We start from the raw sequence: 24874 nt of genomic DNA, 5'->3' as shown, positions 1-24874 counted from the left end.
TGACTATATTGTATTTTTATATATTTAAACATGTAATTTATTCCTGTGATCATGCTCAAAAAACATTTTTTATTAATATATATATGCTAATATAAAAAATGTTTACTGTCAAAATAGATTTTCATTTCTTTATTCATTTAAAAAATGCAGTATTCATTAAAAAATGTTTACCATAAACTTGAATTATTAACAAGTGGATAAATAGGATATACTGTTGTATACACTCACCAGCCACTTTATTAGGTACACCTGTTCAAGTACTATTTAACGCAAATATCTTCAATCTGCTGAAGTTCAAACTGAGCATCAGAATTGGGAAGAAAGTTGATTTAAGTGACTTTGAACATGGCGTGATTGTTGGTACCAGACGGACTGGTCAGAGAATTTCAGAAACTGCTGATTTTCACACGCAACCATCTTTAGTGTTTACAGAGAATGGTCTGAAAAAGAGAAAGTATCCAGTAAGCAGCAGTTCTGCAGGTGAAAATGCCTTGTTGAAGCCAGAGGTCAGAGGAGAATGGCCAGACTGGCCAGCTGATAGAAAGGCAACAGTCACTCAAATAACCACTTGTTACAACCAAGGTATGCAGAAAAGCAACTCTGAACGCACAACACGTAGAACTTTGAAGCAGATGGGCTACAGAAGCAGAAGACACACGGGTGCCACTCCTGTCAACTAAGAACAGGAAACTGATGCTACAAGATGCACGGGCTCTTACGTTTGTAAAAACGTTGCCTGGTCTGATGAGTCTCATTTTCTGCTGCGACATTCATGAAAGCATGGCTCCATTTTGCCTTGTATCAACAGTTCAGGCATCTGGTGGTGGAATGGTGTGTGGGATATTTTCTTGGCAAACTTTGGGCCCCTTAGTAACAATTGAGCATTGTTTAAATGCCACAGCCTACCTGTATATTGTTGCAGACCCTTTATGACCACAGTGTACCCATTTTCTGATGGCTACTTTCAGCAGGATAATGTGCCATATCACAAAGCTCAAACCATCTCAAACTGGTTTCTTGAACATGACAATGAGTTCACTATACTCAAATGGCCTCCACAGTCACCAGATCTCAATCCAATAGAGCACCTTTGGGATGTGGTGGAACGGGAGATTGGCTTGATGGATTTGCAGCCGACAAATCTACAGCAACTGCGTGATGCTATCATGTCAATATGGACCAAAATCTCTGAGGAATGTTTCCAGCACCTTGTTGAATCTATGCCATGAAGAATTAAGGCAGTTCTGAAGGCAAAAGGGGGTCCAACCGGTACTAGCAAGGCGTACCTAATAAAGTGGCCGGTGAGTGTATGTATACATTATTGTAATACATACTCTTCATATTTTACACAGGAAAAAAGCTGCTTTTATATTTTAGGAAGAGGGTCCTTAGATTCTTATTGATTGTGATGTATGTTTATTGTCTAGCCTAATCTACATGGGACACCAGTGCTCAGTTATTTCTCTCTTGGTCCATCCCACACCACTCTATTTTTGCTCTTGTAGCTATCTAGTTCTCGTCCCAAGTGAATCAGACCAGAAGTATTAGCTTGCAGAATCATATCTCGCCCCATCCTGTCCTGGAATGAGCTGAGTGGTCCACACACACACACCCCCGTAGCTTTAATACCCCTCAATGGAGGCCTCTACTCTCCCCACAACACCCTGTTTTTTCTGCCTCATATTTTTTAATGACAAAATGTTTGTGCGAAACAATCGGGTTGACTTTTCTCTCAATCCGGGGTATAGTGTTGGGAGCTTACGCGGTTCCGGTAACCAGCAGTTCAGACAGCTAACAAAACAGGTCCTATTTACTTCTGCTCCGGTGGCTGCCTGCAATGCTTTTCACACACAGGAAAAAGACCAGAGGGGCAGAGAGCATACGGCGGGTGAATGAATGAGCCAGGTCGGATGCCTATTCAAACCCAGGCGGGAGCAGCTCTGCGTCGCTCGGAGATCAGCGTTTCGCAGTATCTACACCACACGACTGCGAGCTACTCCGTGCATCTGGGAAGAAACTTTACCCAGGGTCCAGCGAGTCGATCGAGCAAGAGGATGACATGCGTTTAGCAACATTTTGCTTAGTAATAAGCATGAAATTAAATGAAAACAGTTGAATGTGTTTGATCCAAACTGTTTGATTTATTTATTAATCTAGTGATTTTACTGTACATCTCTTCCAAAAAAAAAAAAAAAAAAAGTATAAATACAACCAGGCTACAAAAAGATGAGATGGTTTCATATCAAACTTGAGAAGGCGATTAAGGGGAGCTAAGGAAAAATAAAAATCATAATAATAAAAAACATTTTACATAATTAAATCAGGACAAAAAAATGTAGATCTCCAATTAAACAATAAAAATATGACAAGGAAAATAGTATTAATAATTACTCTGAATATACCTGACATAAAGTGCCATATTCTCTACATAAAAAAATATATTTTAACAAATTTGCCAGCCATATAACTCGTATAAACAATTTAGATAATAATAAAAAAAAAAAGTTGCTACTCAAAATATTTCCAGTGACCTTTTAACCATTTTCAGATCCATAGCTGTATGGTCCATTGGCTCAGGCGGAATATAACTAGACCTTGTGCACGCCGGACCAGTGATGTGGAATCCCATGTCTCTGGCATTCGTGGGAATGGTCGGTCACTCAAATGGTGGTGGGTCACATTGCAGTTCTATGAAGTATCTGAACCCTCTCTCGCTTATGTTCCCACACATGGTTAGACACACACAAATTTGAAGACAAAACAATGCAGCATACATGGCCAAGTCTTGATCTGACTAAGGAAGCTTCTCTCCGCATAAAAAAAAAAAAAAAGTTTTCCATTTTCATAAAGCCGACAGTATGCGTCACAACCACCAGTGCAGCAATTGCCAACGTATTAACCGAAATGATGGTTTCCCAAGTGTGCAGACCACTTTACTATCGATCAACTGCAAAAGAAATGCAGGGTTAAAGAAGCTCTTTTTACATAAACAATGTCCTGTATTGTTTCGGGTTGAATTTTGGAAGCAACAGATCAGTAGCAATGATATTAGAAGTTCAAACCTCTGTATACCATTATGAGACAACTACAGTATGAACATTTTTCAGTCTTTTTCTCCAAACAGAAGGAAAAAAGGATTTTTTTCAGTGTTCAAACAGATACAGTACAGTGTGACCGAACGTTTTAATCTTTCCAGCGTTTCCAGAGTTGCAGCAAGTCTTTCCTCTTGAGCTCCCATAGGGATTCAACTGGTGGGACATTTTACATGTCTTTTACAAGTTGCCTTCGTAATAAGCTGTCTTTAATCAAAAGAAAAAAAAAGAAAAGCCTTTTGTTGGCAGTTTAGACTGTCCGATTTTGAGTCTATATCAAGTCAGGACAGGCCCCAGGTGACCTTCCTGAAGTCTGAGCATCTGAGAACTACGAAAGCCTTGCACTGCATTTGTAGCGTCCACATGTTTGAATGAAATCACAAAACAGTCGGTCTGAAGTCAGTGCATTTTCCTCTAAAGTTCCAGGATCTTCATTATTCATCCCCATCTCCCTCGGCAATGGCCTTTCTCGCATAAAGACTGCCTGATGTGCAAAACGAAGCCGTGTACATGTTCGACACTTCCATTTTTCTTTCAAACACTTCCTGTTTCTCTCCATAGGCTTCTTTCCTTTCTTTCTCGTCTTTTCAATTCTTCCGCTCGCTCATTTACAGGTGAACACCTCCGTCTTTTCGCTGCAGGTGTTGCACTTAACGAAGCAGCACCACTGGAACTTGCAGTTGCACTGCCAAACGCGCGTGTACTGATGGGTGTTGTGGCCTCGGCCGCAGCACATCAGGTTGCAGCCGTCCGTGTGAGGGGACGTGTGGTTACACAGGCGCCCTCTCGTTCCCGTGCTCCCCGTCGCAGTGTCTTCCTCGCAATAATTGGGTGAACGCTCCAAGTAAACCAAGTCTGTGTCAGTGGGCTTTATGTACCCACGGGACTGCTTGAGGCGCAAGAAGGAGGGTTGGCGAAAACGTGTGGCTCTCACAGCTTCCACCTCAACCGCAGTGTTATAACGCTCCTTAAGTACGTAGCCGATCTCTCTGAATTTCGGCAAAGTCGTCCAGCAGGTTTTTGTGGTGCATGAGCCGGAGACGCCATGACACTTACATTCTAGCTTCATCCTTTCCTCTAGAACCTGCAGCAGTAGAAAAAAAACTGTTACTGTTACTGTTACCTGGCATATGAAGCACAAACCTTCGTTTATCTTTTGATTTCTAAATGAGAGGTAATGTAAATTAAATGTTATTTTATTAATTTTATTTTAACTTTACTATATATATATATAAATAAATCTGTATTTTATTTGCTGGTAAAACTCACATAGTCTTATACAATAGGCATGACTTCATCAGAGGCCTCTGAATCTGTGGTGCGGGTGAATTTGTGCAGCTGACGGGTAAGGGAAATTCTTGACATTTTATTTTGACTGTTTTCAGCAATTTGGACCAAAAGCCATTATTCAATACGTCCTGAGCAATGTCTCAATGTGCGATGCCAGATATATGTCAAAACGGAGAGGAAAAAATATGTTTTAGCCAAATCATACCCTGTAATTTTCTCTACCTTCCGAAGGGCCACATCAAAGAACGAGAGAAATGTCCATAATTCTCAAGTCCCCATTTATGTATATGGTTACATTTGAGTTAAAAGCAGAACTATTTGGCTGTTTGATGTGTTACTGATATGTTCAACAGACAGACGTACGTGATAGTTGACATTTACCCGTTTAGTTCAATGTTAATATTCCCCTTCAGTGAGAGGGATTTGAGATTCAGTAGTAATGTTCCTATGTTTTTTTCCCCACTAACTCTTTAATCCCTCTTTCTAAAAGCAGTGTATCACTATTCATGGTTAAATGAAGTAAATCTCATGAAAACATGACAATTCTTTAATTTAAATATACAGGGGTTGGACACTGAAACTGTAACACCTGGTTTTAGACCACAATAATTTATTATTATGGTGTAGGGCCTCCTTTTGTGGCCCATACAGCATCAATCTGCCTTGGGAATGACAGACACAAGTGGGATTTTGAGCCATTCCTCTTCCAGAACAGTGTCCAGGTCACTATGTGATGCTGGTGGAGGAGAATGATGACTTGCTCCTCCAAACTACTCCAAAGTGGCTCAAAAATATTAAGATCTGGTGACTGTGCAGGCCATAGGAGATGTTCACCTTCACTTTCATGTTCATCAAACCATTCTGTCACAAGTCTTGCAGTGTGTATTTGTGCATTATCATGCTGATACATGGCACCCCCTTCAGGGAACAATGTTTGAACCATTAGGTGCATGTGCACATGGTCTTACAGAATGGTTCGGTAGTCCTTGGCAGTGACGCACCCATTGAGCACAGTAGGGAATGCCATGATATTTCAGCCCAAACCATAACTAATCCACCCCCGTGCTTCACTCTGGGCAGAAACAGTCCGGGTGTCACGCCTCTTTGGGGTTTTTCTCCACACCGTAACTCCCACGGATGTGGGAAAGACAGTAAAGGTGAACTCATCAGATAACAATACATGTTTCACATTGTCCGCAGCCCAAGATCTGTGCTGTTGGCACAAATTAAACTGATATTTGGCATTGGCACGAGTGCTCAAAGGTTTGGCTATAGCAGCCCTTAATATTGACTGTGGAGCTCCTGACAAACAGTTTTGGTGGGAACAGGAAAATTTAATTCTGCAGTGAGTTGGGCAGTTGTGGTTTTATATTTTTTGGATACAATCCGGGTTAGTACCAGGACATCCCTTTCAGAAAGCTTCCTCTTGCGTCAGCAGTTACTCCTGTTGGATGTGGTTCGTCCTACATGGTGGTTTGCCGACATTACCCTGGACACCATAGCACTCGATACACGACAAAGACTTGCGAGCGACTTGCAAAGCCAGCGAGACGCGCACCAACAATTTGTCCTCTTTCGAACTCTGTCTCTTATTATTCTGTGTGGATTGCAATATTTTATGTACAGCTGTGCTGTTGCTCAGCTAATTCAACCTTCCAACTCTGCTCTTACTTATGTAAAATCAGTGAAGATTGACCACCAGGCTGTGCATAAATAGGCATGAAATCTCCAACACTATATTGGCCAGTGTGTCAGTTTCATTGTCCAAACCCTGTATATTTACATATAGTTTATACAACTTGCTTTCTTTCATACCTTTCTTCCTGCTTCGTTATTGTGCAGGTTCATTAGTCTCCTTGCATTTTTTTTAATCTCTCTGGCATCCACGAAGCGTCTGGAGAACTCCACTCCATATTTCAAGTCTGCCGAACAGCCTCCCCATTTCCAGCCCTCCTCCTGGTCGTGATAGCCCTGCTTTTCTCTGTCACAGCCGCAGTGGCTCAGGTTGCCCTGACTACATGCTGCTGTCACAGAGTGGGCAACACCTGCTGCCGTGATGGCGTAGGTAAATGCAGCCTCCTTGCTACCTAGGAAGAAAAGAGTAGAACCTCTGAGATGATTTGACACCACTGACATCCCAAAGTTCATGCTAGTGAGTTTCTTATTGTTTGAGTGCATCTTTGTTTGATTTCCTACTCAACATTGTAGCTACTGCATCTACCAGCAGGGTCTAACTTCCAATGCGAAGCAGACACAACACACCTCACTGTAATTTTATCCCTAAGAAATGATTAACTGGTTCTTGTTTGTTTGATCAGTGATGAAGCTAAACTCTGCTGGGAGGTTAATCTCCAGGAGCAGGATTGAGCGCTCCTGATCTCAAGAATGATGTAAGGAGACTAAACTGACCCCTGCTGGTCGGCCTTTATGAAAAGACCACTGAGGTTAGTAGGAATAGACTGACCGCCACAAAGATCTCTATACTGTTGTCTGTTTGTATGGAGACCATTTTCACATTGATAAACGGCCGAATTTAAGAGTTTTAATTACAAATAAAATGTTGCATTGGTTTTCCCCCATATGGAAGAGTTGGGGCGATTGTTCAACTGGATTTCTGAACTGTTTAGGTCTGTAGCTTATGACTTCACGTAGATCTTTGCATTTATATTTACCTTTCTTAAAACACATTAGTTGCTCATGTTTTAGTGTAAAAAATAGTGTATTTTTTATCGTTCCCATTACATTGTAGATAGTTGCAAAAAAAAAGTTTTTTTACATTTGAGGTTAAGAATGCCTGTTTGCAAATGTAATTTAAAATGCACTATATCCAGACTTTTCATTTTACTCTACTGAAGCATCAAAACAAAACAAGGAATCATTATATATATATATATATATATATATATATAAAAAATTTTTTTTATATATATATATATATATATAAAATTATATATTTATTTATTTATTTAGTTGTTGTTTTTTCCCTAAAAACTTCTTGGTCATCATACATGGATGTCCATTTATTTTGGTCATTCCGTTTGCATTGTACATGGGCTTCATATTGCGAAGAGCTGAAGTATAGTCATTATGCTTATAATTATAATTATAGTCATGGTCTAATTGCCAGACTTCAGATGAAGACTAATCATCAAGTCTGCCAAAAATACCGCAATATAATAGTATTCACCGATTTACATTTACAGTATGCGTGAGAAATAAATATGAAATTGCTGTTGTCCTTTTAAGGATAATATCCCTCATCAAGATATGCTGGCATTGAATCTTGTAAAAGAAGCAGTGATTGCCCTCTCCATCTTACAAAATGGAAAGAGACCATTAGCGTTGTGGTTCTTCTCATAGCTAAAGCCGACGTCCTATAACTTGACTGAGCACAGGATTTTCCTTTATCCAGCCAAGAGCCTGAATCTGAATGTTACAAAGACATTGGATAATTTGACAAGTAATGCGTGCCTGGACCTACTGATGAATTTTAACTACCATTATTGTGATGGATTTTGTGGGAAAACTCAAATCGCATTTCAGTGAAGTCCACAATGGCTATTAAATAACCAACAGTTTATGCTAAATTGCCCAATCGTACATTCGATTTTGAGAGATACGAAATTCAATGGAAAAGAATTCTGAAAGATATGCTTCTTAAATGTTAAAGTCCCCCGTGGTAAAAATCAAGCTTTTAATGTTGTTTATATGTCTATATGGTGTTTTTAATATGCCTTATGAATTTGCACATGGTTTGTCTTAAAGTGCCCCTATTATGCTATTTTAAAGTTTCCTAATGTTGTTTTGGAGTCTCCTACAGCAGTTTTGCATGCATCAAAGGTCAAAAAACTGTTTTATTTTCTCATAATATACATTGCACATCACCACATTTTCAGTGATTCTCAAACGACTCGTCAGATGAATCAATCTCTCTAAATCCATCCTTTCCGCGAGCTACTCTGCTCTGATTGGCCAGACAGCTCACTCTGTTGTGATTGGTCTACCGCATACAGCGCGCGTCGAAAACAAAAACGTGCCATATCAACGTCAGCTCTGCTTGTCCTGAGGCTTTCTACACCGCAAACGAAACACAGTATTTTACCATATCAATCCGAGCGCGAGTCCAATGATGAAACACTGGAAGAACTAGTTATTCAACCCGAACCTCCATCGCAAGGACAACTCGAGCAGGACGTTTCTCAGTGATACACTACTCAGTTTGAGGTACATTATGAGATGTTGCAACTGTAATTCCTCACCATAAGCATTAACAAGTGCCGATTATTTTACTTGTACTTATTTATTTATCGAGTATTATTCTAATTTATTGTGGTGAACATGTGGAAACTGTATCAATAACAGTGCAAATATTAGCCGACTTAGCCGAGTATTTATGTCACATAAACGTTGATAAAACAAATCTTGCTCCATGCTTAATCTTTCCTCAAAGTAGTAAGAACGACAGACAATCTGCATTAATAGACACAGTTTTAGGTAATAGTGGCCCACAACTGATTAGCAGAAGTATTTGAGTAAGACAGTAGTAATGTGAGTTAACCAGTTAGCAGGAGATCTACACAATATAAAGTATTTTGAACACCATCTTTCAAGAGCAAGCATTTTGCAAATCCTGCATTGAACTTCGAGATTTTAGAAGCAGTCGTCAGTAAAATAAAGGAACAGCAAAAGTTTAGGATTATACTGCTGTGGTATTGTGGTAAAGATGAATTTTAAACACTGATTCTTCACATGCTCGTGCTTGGGCAGTGAAAAAACTGGCTTTACCTTCACATTGTAGAGCACAGCGTCTTCTTGACATGATGCTATCCAGTATCCACAGAAATCAGCTGCCAGTTTGAGGTTCAAGTTTTCCCTGGTGTCTGCACGCACAATAAGTGGGCGGGCAATATGCTAATGCATCTTCTTGACGTCACAACGAAACGGCTTATGACTCGTTTGAAAAACGATTCATTCATTGACTCAGAGTCGACTCTTACTTTTGAAAGACAATAACTTTATATACGGTGCACTTTCAGGTTTAAAACTTTGCAGGATGTTTTCATTCACTTAGAGCTATGTTACACACTACATGAAAGGTCATTTTCAAAAATCCGTAATAGGGGCACTTTAAGTCTATACCATTGCTGAGTATTTTCTCCTTAAAACTGCAGTGAATCAAAGACAGTCTCAAAAACGTGGTTTGAAATCGCTGGTGTTTCTGATGTCACAAACTACCTTGTAACCAATCACGTTAACGTATGATCATCAAGGAGTGGATCTCTGAGCTGGTGTGAGTGAGTGGAGGTGGGGCTAATTTGCATATTCATAGAACAGCGTATACTAAATGAAGCAAGGGAGTAGAGTTACATTCAAGCTATTTTAAGGCGTGAATACCTTTTTTTCAAGGGAATTAAATATGTCATTTTGGTGATCAAAGATGAGTTTTAAGGGATAAAATGATTGACTACAGAGGGACTTTAAATATTTTAGTTAATTCGGTTATGCTTTGAGCTGCCAGTAAAAATCAGTGCAGAAAATGTGTAAATAGTCTGCAGATTCCATACAGGTCTCCATAATTGCATATGAGAAACTCTTATAAACTCAAATTTCCTGCTAGAGTTATCCAATAAAATGACTTTTCTTTAGGTCTCACAAAAGCAATTTGCACAGAAGACCAAAAAAAGCTTCATAGGACCCACAAACGCACAGTGTAGAGCTCACCACAACAGAGAAACATACATTTCCTTGAACAAAAGAAATAAGATTATGTTGAGTAGCGCCAACCCAACCCCCAAAAGAGTGATTGTTACCAGGACCATTGGATTAAACACAGCCCCGCACCGCACTCTGACCGTAACAAAACATTTCTGACTGATAGGCAATTTATATGGGGGTGCAATATTAAAAAAACATTACTGTATGTTCTCCTAGTTGAGGTTCTCGCAAAGCCACTGGTGCCATTTGTGTGTGTGACGAATGTTTTGTTGAAAGAGATTTTTTTGAACTTTAACCTCGTTTTGTCTCACTTGATTTTGCAGGGCCACACTCTCATGGAAACAAGTCAGAGCCAAAGCAACAAGCACACACAAGCATAACACCAAAGCACAGCTCACGGGGCTGCACCTACTGACCTACTCTCAGCTCTTGCCCAAAGACGGTCCTCTCGCCAAGGGCAGAGCAGTTCCACCGTCCGTAGCGAAACTGGTACTGGCACTCGTTGATGCCCAGCTGAGCGCCCTCTCCAATGACGATGATGGCATCTGGGCGGCTCTGGCAGATGGCACGCTGTCGGGGGGCCAGGCCGGGAATCTTGTTGCAGATGATGTTCGCACCCAAAGCCACGACTGAAGACAAAGCCCTTCGGAGACCAGACACATTGATGTCAGCATCTGATGTAGACCAGGTATTCAAGAAATGGACAGTTCACCCAAAAATGAAAGTTCTGTCATCATTTACTCACTTCATGTCGTTCCAAACTGTATGACTTTCTTCTGTGGAACACAAAAGAAGATATTTTGGAAAATATATCAGGGCTTTTTTTTTTGTCCTTACATTTAAATCAATGGGTTCCAAATGCTGTTTTAAACCCTGTTGACTTTCATTTAATGAACGTCTTTAAATTATCTTTAGTTTTTTTGTCTCAGGGAAGAGAATACGACATGAGGGTGAGTTAATGATGACAAACTTTTCATGTTTGAGTGAACTATCCATTCATCATTTCATTTTCTCAGTTAGTGGACGGCACAAAACTATTTAAGATTGCTTAGTGTTTTAGAAGATATATTTGCAGGGTTTGTATAGACCCTTCAAATACCCAAACCCTTCTCATGATTTAACTGCACTTTGCCAGGCAATTTCCTCACAGACGTTTCCATATTTTTCAATATGCCACAGGCAACATTTGAAAGATTTGCCTTTAATATAATGAAAGATTTTAAGAGCATCTCATTTAAAACAGAACAACAAACAAATCAGAGTTCATGAATCACAGCTTTTATGGGCAAGCGTGGACCTGGACTTGATTTAAATGAGACAGGGGTCCCACGTAATGTCTAAAAAGTTTAACAGGCCAACCGTACGCAACTCTACAGACAAAGACCATATACAACAATGCGATCACAGGATATACTGCCCAATTTAAGTGAAACTACACACATAACGTGGATTACACTTGTAAATCAAGCCATCTGTTCTGCTATTCTTCAACAAAGATCACCACAAAGTTAGTCAATTGACTAATATTTAACACAGATGAACACAATCCTCAAATATATTGACCTATTTTAATGGATTAAACTGTTCCTGCCACTGTGGAAGATGCTAGGACCAAGGATGACGAAATGAAGTCCTATTTTAGAGCAGACCCAACTGTTCTCGTAACAAGAATATTATTTAATAACATCTGAATACAGAGAAACTTCATTCCCTTCAGTCATTTTTAATGGCATGCAGCATATCTCTTTTATCAAAAGCATTTTTATTTATTTATTTTTACACGTACATAGGTCTGGTCTGAGGAAAATCCATGAAAAAAAAATATTTTAGGCTCTAAATAGTCAATAGGCCACCAAATTAAATGAAGAAAGTTAACTGGGAATCAGAGAACAAAATATGAATTGTAACTCTTTAAATAATAATGACCACTTCTGAAACTGTGACTGGGATATATTTAAAGTACACTTATGATTCACACATTCGGTTTGAAATGTGTGGCTCAGTAATTTCTCCACAGGCTGAACTTTAGCGCAAATAAAAGGTTCAGTCTTTTCCAGCGAGACGCACATCTCACCCTGTTTTTTTTCCAAATGCGGTTTTCCAATTACAAGCATTTGAGATCAGAACATGATGTTGTAATGAGTAAAACATTGTCCTTGAGCTCTCACAGCAAATGAATGAAAGGTAATCTCATCATTTCTGAGTGAATTAACTGGTTTATACTGGCACATGACTAGTACAGCCTATATAACGGAGTGGTATAATGATATAGCTGCAAATAAACAATGTATAATCTTTATTCTAATTTCATCTGCTAATTTGAGTAACTAATTGCTGCCAGAACTTCACTGTAAAATCTGCTTAATTTTAAGTATAGCCTACTGATAAACAGCATAATAATGCAGAAGGTAAACCAGAAGGCACATAATGGATTAAAGTTCATCAAGTATGTTTCGGCAGGGCACAATGTTACACAAACACAAAACACCATCAGTGTAACACACATGACAAATGCAATAAACATAACTACTCATCCATAATGTGCATAACTGATAACAAAAATAATAAACAACTGCTTGAAAGATGATAAAATTTGTAGGAATGTACAGTAGTTTAACTTTTTACTGTAAATTATGCTTAGCCATGCTTTTAATTAAAAACATGTGTAAATTTGCCTAGAAAATTGGTATAAGCAGTAAAATTGCATTGCCTATAGGTTCACCCTATTCAAGATCCCAGAAAATGGTTTCTGATACACGGGATGTTTTATAAATATCATAACTCCAATATAATGATCCAATCAGCAGCATTGTTCTTCAAGCACACTTTCCTTTGAACTATCAGTGACTCAGATGCAATTAAAACACAAGCATGCTCAGTCTCTTCGTGTAACACAGCAGGTGCACTAAATAATGCCAATTCCAACACATGTGGAAATCATGATTGTTTGCCCTCTTAAAATTCATATGACCGTCTAATTTTGCAATGCAATAACGACAGACCTCTTTAACTTCTCTTTAACTGTCCCCAGCTGTTGACTGCGTTGCCACAGGATCTTAAAGGTGAGAATAAAAAAAAAAAAATCAGTTGTTCAAACCTACAGGTAGCTGCCGCTGGTGAGGATGAGGAAGATCTGGGGGTAGTAGACTGACAGCAATGCACCGCAGGATGAGATGCTGCGCATGGTGACATTGAAGAGAGCGCGTGGAGAAAGCGAACTTCTGAAGTTTTGTCGTGACGTTACGCTGCTGCTGCTGCTGCTGCTCGGCGCGCCGCGGTCCGTGCGTGAGCTGCGGGCGCGGAGACACGATCCGTCATCTCCTGCGCGATAGGGGCTAATTCAGACTGAGTGTGCTCCCCGCCGCGGGCTGACGGCTGATTTTAGGGATTTCGGGTCTTGTGTCGGTGCTTTGCCATTGGCAGAGGGGGGGACACTCCAGTCCGCCCACCTTTACGGGCACGGTTGAGTGACATCTCCGCCTTTTTGTGATATATTGCGCTTAATTTCGAAGAGATCGATGAGACATGCGCAGGAATCTGATTTGAAACCATTTCTTTTAATAATATTAATAATAATAAATAATAATAAAATTCACTCGGGCTATTGGGGAGACCTTGTTTAAATCTTGTAAGAAAGTGAAAACTCAGGGTTCATATAGTGTGTTCCTCTTTGGCAGACAACAATTCCATTCAGTAAATGGTGCATGCAGCTTCTCTCATCGCTTTTGATGGCAGGCATGGGTCACCAGTAGAAGCTATGGGTGCGAATTTATGAGGGAGTTTGAAAAGGTCTGATCCTAATTAAGACTTGTACCTTCTCAACTTGAAACCAACATTAAAAAAATTTAAAATAAACATTTCAACAAATAAAGTCGCGTTTGGCTGAGGCGGTAACCATAGCAACAGAAGGTCGCTCGAGCGCTTTCCGTTAGGATTCGAGAGTCGGACGGTATATCGACAAAACATAAGTATGTGATTTATTTATCACTTTATAACACAGTTATCTACCTATCACATTAAGTGTTTGATGATAAGTGGTTAAGACATTGCAAATGACGCCAAAACAGTTGCATAGACGGAACCGACTGACTAGAAATTACATTAATATCGACGACTCCCCCCACAGTTGAAGATTTTGCTGACTGTATAACGTTAACTTACAAATAACCAATTATCTGATATGTTGATACGGACTCTTTTGGAAAAGCCAGCTTAAGATGGTATGGATTCTAGCTGATCTAAGATGTTCATTAGCTGGCCATTAAGTAGCTAGTTGACTACTTGTGTTGCAAAGAAACATCTTGACTAACTTTAGTTGTTGTTGGTCCAATATTGTTTACCAGCAAAAGAAGATATTTTGAAAGCCAATGCTGTTCAAGCAACATTGGACCCCTCAGATATTCAGTGTTGTCTTTTGTGTTCCACAGAACAAAAAAAGTCATAAAGGTTTGGAACGATATGAAGGTAAGTGATGACAGAATTGTCCATTTTGGGTGGACTAACCATTTAATAACTATATATCATGGCAAAAAAAAAAAAAATCTCTTTCGCTTAATACCATTCCTTCTTTTAATTGATGTATCCTCAAACAACTTTCCTTTCACATACAACCAAACTTTCAGATCTTGCAAACGACTCAAGTCAATAATTCATTCAAAAAGATTTCGACTCCCATGCATACACCATTCTGAATGAAATCCTGCTCCCTCTAGTGGTAGGTGGTAAAAGTGCGTTGTCCTCTCATGTCGCAGACAACCTAATAAGTAGAGGAGCTTTCCTGTAATCGGTCCTGTGCAAAAAAAAAAGAAGGTATATACATAAATACATCTAGAAGGCATGTCAAAAACAACACATGCTTTCTGTCATAATGGGAAACATCAGCAAGTCAAAATCTGTTGGGTGATGGGAGCTGATTGATGAAGGAAAGCAAACAAATGTACTATTCCTTGTAAAGATGCTCTCTGCAAACAAGAGCTTGTTTGCTCTAAGGCAGGAAAGATTGGACAGAACAGAAGGTGGAGAATTAGCTGTGCAGTATCATAAGCTTCAAAGGGTGGACATGTTTATGAGTCTGTTTCTTTCGCTAGTGCAGAGATCAAAGTGCACAGCCTATTCAGATTTCCTGCTTCTGTTTGTGTTTGATGGTTGCAGTGGAGCTCAGGTTTTGCTAATGGGATGGAAACTTTCAGAATGCTGCACAGTTTAGACTTCATTCATATTATTAATCTGGCATCAGTTACCATCATGTATGTCGCTTTGGATTTCAGTCCTGAAACGAACAGTGCGATATAGATGCGGTTGACCTTTTTGATGATTTGCAAGACCTTGTTATGCGTGTTTGTTTAGGTACAACCTCCAGCTTAGGCATCCTTTGAGTCTGACATTGTTTGATGAAACAAATGTGGCTATTTGGGGAAATTGATGTTGGAGACGATGCATTTTAAGAATACAACTCCATTTGACTACCTGTGTAAAATCGTCATGAGTAGCACAGTTTGCACTTGAAACATCCTATTTGCCCTTTTAAAGGTAATGGTAATCCTTTCTTGATAATATATTAAGGCTTTTTTTCCAGCTATGTCCATGTACTAGCCAAAATAATGGTCGACATCCTGTGCAGATAATTGAAATATTCTATTCAAACCCATGTTAGGCCACTTGTAAGGGCCATTTCCCTATACAAATTTGCAGCCAAGAGAAAATTTTGGGTGCTATTCTCTTAGACCAGTGAAAAATATAAATAAATTCAAAGAGAATGGAAGGGAGGAACCAAAAGGGAAGAAAAAAAATCCCATCAGATGCTTTTGTAAGCATTTTGACCACAGAGCTCTCTTGCCAAAACTGCACTTTAGCTGTGTTCTCATAGTTTGGATGGTTACACAATGGAATCTGTTTCTTTTCATTTACTTCATCAAGATTGTAGGGGAAAAGAGGACAATTTTCCTTGTCTTGGGGGAATATCTTTGTCTCATTGCATTTCGTCAGTGACCGTTTGCTTGAGACCCCCTTAAAAAATGCCAGGAGAGACGGAAAAGGCTTGTTTAGCACTTTTGTTCTGTACTACAAGGAATGGAAAGTGGACATCAATACACCCCACCTCCCTTCAGGGCTGTTGGGTTTCAGTTCTTCATCTACAATTACTTTCTGCATAGTTTTTTTTCTCTCTCTCTCTGTTGCACCCTGTGACATCTCTGAGTCCAAGTGCGTGCGATCAACAAGTTGGTAAATCGCAGTTGAATTTGATCACATGATTATGATGCTCGGCTAAATCCCCAGAGCTGACAAAAGAAAATTATAAACACGTGTTTAGAGATATGTTTTAGAGCCATGTATTCCAAATTATAGCGAAAGAAGAAAAAAAATGCATATTTTCATTGATGTGTTGCTTATAAACGTCTGTGTAAATCACACGATTTCCTGTAAGTTATTCCAGAATTTTATCTTTTTTTTTTTTTTATTATTCTCTCTCACTCAAAACATAAACCAGATGCTGGTACGTGTACCCACAAACAGATGCCGAAACAGCTGGAGTAGTGACAGTGTAGTTTAATATTTACTTACTGTCAGCATATTGTGTTCCTTTCATTAAGTAAAAAAATAAACTGCTTTATTTTTGGTTATAGATTTTAGAAGAGTCTCCAAATTGTTCCAAAATTACAATTTTAAAAAGTGTTTTTTTTTTTTTTATTCATTTGCTTGGAAAAGTTACCTTAAAAAATAAACTATTTTTACAGCAGTGCGGATTAAATGAAAGTGCAATATTCAAACGTACCAGTAGAGGGAGGCAGAGCTCCACAAAATAATCCCTATCCACTACTGGTTTTCAGACCAGGCTTCCACTCATCAGTGGTGTAAGGGTATCCACTGCTTGTCCCCTATCACAGGAAAAACTCCCCACTTTAGGTTTCGCATAGGCGTAACCTACCCAGCTCCCCCCACATCCTCTGGTCAGAGCAGTTTCTATGAAACTCCACAAGGGGGCTCTACTCGGATTGCCTATTTCCAAAAGACGAAGAACTGTTCTGCCGCCCAGAATGAGAACTGCACCTCACTGCTTCCGCCATCTTGTATCCCGCCCTCCAAAGTATAAACTTATACACTGTCGATTAAAGCTGATTCAAGGCTGCCTGGCTCTGACCCAAAGCCCGCCATTTTTTAGAATGGGTCAGAAAAATCACATTGCATGAGGCGTTCAAACGGCTTTTATTGTCTACAAATGTGGCAAGATCTTGTCATTTTTATGGTGTAGTTACATTTTATATAATAAACCATAATTTGAGAATAAGTTTGGCAAAGGATGTTGTAATACTGTGTCATTAAAATGCTATTAATGATATATAGCACTACATTTTGTGGTAGCGGTGCATATAAAAGTAATTGCTGAAAAACCTTTGGTTTAAGGGTCAAAGGGCAGTAAAAGTTTGACCTTGGATGTTTCTGGAATGGATGTCCTTATTATTCACAGCAAAAGATAAATAAATATATGAGATAAACTAAATACTTCCGAAAGAACACGAGATCTAGAAAGACAGCTACATCTATAATCTTTCATGGCCTTTTTTTCTATCTCACTGTATTAGTGTTGACCTGGTTGATGGGGTCTGTGTGTAATCACACGGGTGGACTGAAAGGTCACGCAAATGGCTAATTGACTACTAATGAAAGTTCTTTCCCGATTCCACAGTGCATGTGCTTGTGAATGTAGGATGAGGTAGAAAAAAGCCACAGGTCAATGCAGAGAATGAGAGCAGGGGATGGAGAGAGAAGGAAAACTGGAGAGATTGTAATGGGTAAAAAAAAAAGAAGGCTTGTCTTTTTGGTACCCATGTGATGAATGCCTGTTGGGACAACAGATGTGTGGTGATGTCATTTAGTGTGTGTGTGTGTGTGAGCGTACGGGGAGGAGCGATAGCAAAGTGCACTCAATTCTCTGGTCTGTAGTGAAATTTTCAATCGTTCCTGTTGAAAAGAGACATAAATTTGCTGGTCCAAGCTGGTTTATGTTGATCTGGAGTTAAATCTTAATCGAGAAGCCTGATGGAGATACCAGCATCCAAAACATAACAGTATTTTAACCTTGTTTTAGTTGCTGTCCTCCGTGGTTTTCTGGGGTTTAAGGTCTCCACTTGAGATTAAGCACTACAGGGGTCTTATTTTTGAAAGAGTTTAGGGCATCTTTAAGGCCTTTTACCTTTCTGCACCCACCGCCCAGCCACCTTGCACAAAACCTCACTATAATGGTGTCACTGAGCTAAAGGTTTCTGATTTAATTGTGGTTGCAATGTTAAACTTTTGCCTGTCTTCTGACTCTCTTTGAGAGGCATAAGAAGTCAATTGTTCTTGCGGTATGCCGTGACAATAGCTGTTTGTCATCATGTGGAGCCAGAGAGAGATGGGGCAGCACACACAGTAACCTCACTACACCGTGCTAGGCTTTCCAGGCAGGGTTACGCCAAGGTCAGAGTACTCTCGATCACACCATGTTGTGCGCCAATTACGCCAATAAGATCACCTTTTTCTCATTGACAATTTTAACCCATTCACATATTCAGTTCCTCCTATTTGATAATTGCAAGGTATTTCTGCTGACTAAAAAGTGTGTGCGTTTATTTCATTCCAAGACTTGTATGGTATTAAGATGGGAGCCGAAGACCAGTTGTAAGGAACTTTCTGAGGTCGCCACTTTAAAAACTCAATATTTTAACCGAATCCTTTTTTTTTTTTCGTACATTTTAATCTATAGATTTTTCGTGGTTTTGAAACGAGGGTCTCTAGGGCAGTCGTCCACATCAGAGCAAATCCTTCAAAAGAAGGAATGTCTCGCCTTCAGAGCCTCAAATCTCAAGGTTTAGTGATATACGTCTTAAAACGTGTGATTTCTCTGGCACAGATTAAACCTAATCTCAGAATAAAAGAGATTTTCTATGGAGAATCACTGTTGATAATGCACTTATAGTACAGAACTAAGGTTAATCTGTTTCTGGGAACCGGATCAAGATGATGCAAAAATGAACTAATTCTTAACTGTTTCATGTGATTATATTGCTTGGTGTGCAAAATATGCAGTTGTAAAAGAAACATCTTTGGAGCGCTTGTCGGGTCAAAGAGCATCTGAGGGATTCCATACTTTTTAAGAGCTGAACCAACAGCATATCAAAGCGTTAACACCAGAAGAAATCACTCTTAATGTAAAGTGATACACACAGCTGTCGGCCTAAACCGGGCTCACCGTGTTTCACTTAACCTCAGACAAAGAGGCCATGCGGAGCCGGTAGTCAAATTTTATACTTCGGGCACTTGATTTACTGTGAAGAAATGGGTGTCAGCATTGAGAATATGTCAAGGATGTTATCTGGATTTGTGATAAAGTCATAGGTGTGCTCTGGGTTTTATCGTTCTCTCGCTGCCTCGAGACTGTGACCCCTGTCTGAGGACACGGCTCGTTTCTCTGTAATCATTCACTTGTAGCCTTGGGTTGCGTGCATTGTCTTAAACAAAGTAAAGTTATCTCATGTAATAGACCTGCATTACTGACACCCCAGGCATGCGTTTTGTTCCGAAGCCAATGACTCTGCAACAGTTTAGGACTCTGTATGTACACTAGCATTCTAAAGTTTAGGGTCGATATTGTAATATAATATTTTTTATCTTTTATGTTCTGCCGGGATGCATTTATTTGTATCAGAAATAGGTTACATACACTTTATTTTAAGGCGATGTAGTGACATTGTACTTCCTCAAATAAGTCATTAATTAACTACATGTTAATTAATTATGGGTTTGGGTTAGGGTTAGTTACTTGCAATTATGCATCATTTACTGTTATTACTATAGTAAGTACAAGTAACTACGTTACCTTAAAATAAAGTGTTACCCAGAAATACAGTAAAATTTTCAAGTTTTATGGTTTAATATATTTAGAATTTTTTGTCAGCAACCATTATTCCACATGATCCTTCAGAAATATTTCTTATTATTATCAATGCTGCTTTATATTTTGGTGGAAATCTTTTTTTTTTCTTTTTTTTTTTGGATGAATAGAAAGTTCAAAAGAAAAAGCATTTTATTTAAAATATAAATCTTTGGTAACATTAGAAATGTCTCTACCTGTTACTTTATTAATTTAATGCACCCTTGCTGAATAAAACTATTGTCCCCGGTTTCACAGGCAAGGCTTAAGTCTAGTCCCACACCGAAATGAATGTTTGAGCTGTTTTAACTGAAAGCAACTTGCACTGACATATCTTAAAATACGTCAGTGCCATTGTTTTGTCTCAAGATGCACAGCAGTATTGTTTTTTTAAAGCATTTCAAAGTGCGTCGATAGATACAATTGATTAAATTGATATAACAAACCGGAGAAAAAAATGTCAACAGTTATGGAAAGAAACATTTTGTATTCAAGGCAATGACATCATTGCACTATAATAATAATAACAATTAGACAGATCAAAAAATAATTTCAAGATAGATAGGAGAGAATGAGATTGAAAGATTAGACTTTAGAACCTTTCACTTTTATTTAGTTAAAAAAAAACATTTAATTGTGGAACTATTAAATAAAATATTTTTGTTGTTGTTGTAATGGCGAGACACTGGCAGAGTGCAAGACTTGTGGGTGTGGCACTGCAGCGTGCCCATGGACGCCGGTCATACAGGGAGGCAGGGGGCTGTTGCAGCATGCCTTTCTCTCTTCCACTTTCTCTCAGTGTCCCGCCCCCTTTGCCACTGCCATCTATTGGCTTTCCCAGAATGCCCTCTGTCTGAGAGCACTGGCCTGAAATAAAACTATGAGGGCCTGCGCGGAGAGAATGGGAGCTTTGTCTCAGCTGCCATTTACACTGTCTGGGGGCATAGAGACAGAACTCAAAGAGAGTGTCTGATTGCAAATTAGCACAGCCCAGGGCTCAATGCTCCATGCACTCATACACACTCACGCACTGGCGGTGTGAGGCGTGGAGAAAGTTCTGCATTAAACACCGGTGAAGATCATTACGCTCTTTCGTTCTATTGAATAGTGCCCCATTTCAGTCAGGGGCACAAAAAATAATTAGCAGCAGGCTTCTCTTGAGCTGACTTGCGTATGACCAAAGCATTTGGGCTTGCTTAGTATGCAAGTGATGCCGGGTCTGAATTTGTGATTAGCTGAAAAAGACAAAAGGTGCAGCCGGTGCACTGCAGGAGCGACGTCTCTACACCAGCGGGCTCCGCGAGTGGGCCTCTCACTACTTTTCGGTGTGATTGACATGTGTCAGAGAGGATCGCATGCAATTTGTTACATGACGACTCTATTTGGCGTGAGAATTCGGCCGTCTTTATCTTACAAATGCAAATGTAATCATTTTGAATGGTTTGACCTATATGCGCCCTGGCCAAGTGTTTTCAAGGTAATCGGCGGCCCGAGGAAGCAATTTAACCGGCACAAGGCCGTAAAGGTTGTGTGTATTAAATGTCATATAATCAAATCTTCCCTTGACTTTCTGGTTTATAAATGTGGAGCACTTGCTGGCATTAATGTCTACCCTTTTTTTTCTTGCATGTATTTATTAATTTAATTTGAGAGGCATGTAATGCTGGAGACTACAGTGGTTCAATAAGTTTCATGTAAACATGTGATGCCATGTGAACTCAACAACCCTTTCATAATAATCTGCTTGCCACCATCTCTGTTAATTCCCACGAGGCCACTTTGTGTAGGACATAAACACACACGCGCGTTCACACATAGGACATAATTCGGCCTTTTAATCTGATTAGCTGTGTCTGTATGGATGAACCTGTGGGTTCATTGAGTGTGTTCCTCTTCTTCTACTTTAACCACTGGCAGAGTGGTGAAGCAATGACACCAGTATTCATAGGGAAAGTAATCTGATTTAGAGGGGAAAAATGCAAGGTAAATTGTTCTTAAAATACATTTTAGCCGTCATATCTGTCAACCACCATCCTGTAAGAACAAATATTTTCCTCAAGTGTTAAAAAGATGTTAGTTAGGCCTATTTATTATGTCAGTTATATCCTTTTTTTAAAAATTACATTTCTTTCAAAAAGGAATAATAACTAAATAAGGGTGATCAAAGCTTTTATGTGATTTATTTTCGTCTGTGTATTAAAATTTAAAACAGTATCTAAAAATGTCAGCCCAAAAAAGTAAACTAATTATTTATTCTGTCTTCTGGCCATTTTATTGGAAAAATATTGGCTTGTTTGAAAAAAAAACTTTTATCTGTATCTGACAGATAAAACAGTTCTCTGCCTGTTTTAAGTGGCTTTGTCAAATATTTTCTTACGAGCAAGTATTGTGTTTAAAAATACATTTGTGAAATTGTTGTTGCTGACTATGGGCCACAAATACAGCAGACTTGACTTAAAGGAGCCCTGAAGCAGGAAAAAAAAAAAAATCTAACTGTCTTTGAGAGTCAATAAAAAGGGTAAATTGGAATATTAAATGCCATCTAAAGAGTTATTTCCTCAACAGTTTATAGCGTTGGAAGTTAAAGTTGTTTTATGTTCATTTAACATGTTTGACACATTCTGTAAGTATACTACACATCCAGACACAAATTCTTAATATTAATGATGCAATTTAGGCTAAAATTATATTTAAAAATAATACAATAATTAATGCATAACTCACTTGTTAGCCACAACCAGATGAAAAGGCCCTTTAAGAATGCCTTTGATAGTGCACACACACACACACACACACACACACACACACACAAAGGTTTAACACTAAATCACCTGATACCCGAAGCCCTTCTGACTTAACCCATTTACTCCCCCTGCCCCCATTTGTCATCAAAAAATAACTTTTATAAAAAAATTATGTGACCAAAAATTACTTTTACAGAATTGTCAAAGTTCTATAAATTAAAGTGCTTTAATATGGCTGGTGTAAATAGTCACATGACCAGAGCTGTTAAATGCCAGTTTGCCCTTCTGAAAGATGTCTGTGTCAAAGCTCCGTATATAGCCAAGTTATCAAAATTCATACATATAATATTTAAAGGGTCTACTTTTCTCATATAAATCATCACAATAAACATGTAAATATGTCAGTGGTCACATTTTTTAAGTAGTAACTGATTGATTCATTCACATTATAAGATGGCAGACCGTCTTTTTATTAAAGCATTGTCACATTAAATGAAACAAAGTAAAAGAAATAAAAAATCCATATTAATATTCCCAAAGTTGCCTGATAGTAAAACAAACATGATAATTTATGTTACTTTATTTTTTGTAACTTTCTTTTGGGTCTTATTGAGCAACTGTTTACAGAAACAATGCGCAGAAAAAATCATATACTTTTACCAACAGTTTAACTCCCTTTTTTTTCTTTTTAATTTTTTTTTCTTTTTTATAGAAGATGCATGTAACGTTAGTTTATTTCATTGTACTATCACTTAGCTATAGGCCTATGACAATTTTGGGGTTTAAACAGGTTAAACGATGGATTTCAAGACCCGTGACACCTACAAACATTTATGAAAAACTTTATAGAATGTTTAAACGCCTGTAAATATTTTATATGTAGGCATTTGTACTAAAATGTACGTACAATATTTTATTATTACAACATACGTCGGCAAGGTAACATGTAGTTATTTATTTTATGGATCAGCAAATGACCAGATATAATTCCTAAGACCTTCTTTATTCAAAAATGTTAGTATCAAACATCATGGATGTTCCTGAAACACTTTTATTTACTGTAACGTTACTTTTATTTACCTACGATAAATAAAAGCTCCTCAAGTCCAAACTTTTACCTCAGATTTGTCGTCGGTTTGAAAACGGACTGCATATTCGTCGAGCTGAGCCGAACGGGTCGACCTCGACGAGCCCGTTAATTAAAAAAATAAATAAAAGCCCACGGCCACCATCATTATATATCCAATGTGAATAAGAGTAAACTATGTTATTTGTGCTGATATTAGGTCAGCGGCTGCTGTCTGGCTCTTGTGTAACGGTCGCTGCGCGCGCTCGTGTGTGTGTACGTTGTGTGTGTGTGTGTGTGTGTGTGTGTGTGAGTGAATCACAGTTAGTTCACCTTAGTTGAACTTGTGTGATCTAGTTCACGGTAGTGTGAGGCTGTTGGTCCGGTCCTATGGCTGTTGGGAGAGTGAACAGATCTTCTTGATCATGTAAAAAAAAGCAAACTACCCTTAAAAGACGCAGTGTGTCGTCATGTTTTTGTCTGGATGGGAAGGTTGTGATAGTTTGCTCACGGACGGGTTGTATTAACGTTCGTGTGTTAACCTAGCAAAAGAGTCCGCGCGACACGAAATTTCAGCCTGAACTTGAATAATAACGGTCGTCGTGGTTTATTCACCGATCCCCGTCAAGTTTCTTTTGTTTGTTTGTTTTGCCGTTTCTAACAACAACTAAAGGAGTACGAATGACCTAGATGAAGCTAAGAAGCGGACGAAACGCGGACGTAAATAATGTAAGTTTGTCGTTATCATATTGTAACGTTAGTTGGTCCCGTCGGTTGAATTTTTCTCTTTCTATTTTTGCTTGTGTTTTGCTGTTACGTTTGAAATGATATGCGCCAATGATACGAAGCCGGCATATGGGGCATTTTTTTAACTGTAGCCTAGTTTTCACAGCTTGTGTTTCTGGCATCAAATGTAAAATATCTGTCGAGCACGCAGTCGAATCGAGGAATAGTTCATTTTATTAGTGCACGTCGAAAAGAATAATAGAGTAATACACACTTAGACATAGAAAAAGAGGTCAGTTTCTCATGGCCAGACGTTTTTGTTCACGCTTTT

General features: G+C 38.9%; 2 protein-coding genes across 3 annotated transcripts in view; one reads left to right on the top strand and one right to left on the bottom strand.

Moving 5' to 3' along the window:
* Positions 1-498: 498 nt before the first annotated feature.
* On the bottom strand, positions 499-24090 carry wnt7ba (wingless-type MMTV integration site family, member 7Ba). Of its 2 annotated transcripts, XM_084408403.1 has the most exons (4): positions 23870-24059; positions 10514-10740; positions 6198-6469; positions 499-4176 (listed from the first exon to the last, which is right to left on the bottom strand). In XM_084408403.1, exons 1-4 carry the CDS (start codon positions 23902-23904, stop codon positions 3697-3699), a joined length of 1014 nt encoding a protein of 337 aa, XP_084264529.1. In that variant the 5' UTR covers positions 23905-24059; the 3' UTR covers positions 499-3696. The 2 variants fall into 2 exon arrangements, 1 of the variants encoding a protein (XP_084264529.1); XR_014627312.1 differs by lacking the exons at positions 499-4176; positions 6198-6469; positions 10514-10740 and adding an exon at positions 14402-14886 and having other exon boundaries at positions 23870-24090.
* Positions 24091-24158: 68 nt separating this feature from the next.
* Positions 24159-24874, top strand: part of pparaa (peroxisome proliferator-activated receptor alpha a) — a 51385-nt gene continuing 50669 nt past the window's right edge. Inside the window, exon 1 of the mRNA XM_084408400.1 lies at positions 24159-24546. The gene's annotated coding sequence lies outside the window, so the exon portion shown is untranslated. The remainder of the gene's footprint in view (positions 24547-24874) is intronic.

Source organism: Rutilus rutilus (assembly GCF_951802725.1).
Source record: "Rutilus rutilus genome assembly, chromosome: 4".
Taxonomy (NCBI): domain Eukaryota; kingdom Metazoa; phylum Chordata; class Actinopteri; order Cypriniformes; family Leuciscidae; genus Rutilus; species Rutilus rutilus.
This window is presented reverse-complemented; position numbering and strand designations above follow the sequence as displayed.

Bases quoted from the DNA above. Each gene is read 5' to 3' on its own strand.
- wnt7ba (XM_084408403.1), bottom strand. From the start codon at position 23,904: ATGCAGTCCGTTTTCAAACCGACGACAAATCTGAG. The intron at 10,741-23,869 runs GTAAAAGTTTGG...TGGTCTCCGAAG, and splicing joins AAACCGACGACAAATCTGAG to GGCTTTGTCTTCAGTCGTGG. The intron at 4,177-6,197 runs GTATGAAAGAAA...CTACTGCTGCAG, and splicing joins ATAACGAAGCAGGAAGAAAG to GTTCTAGAGGAAAGGATGAA.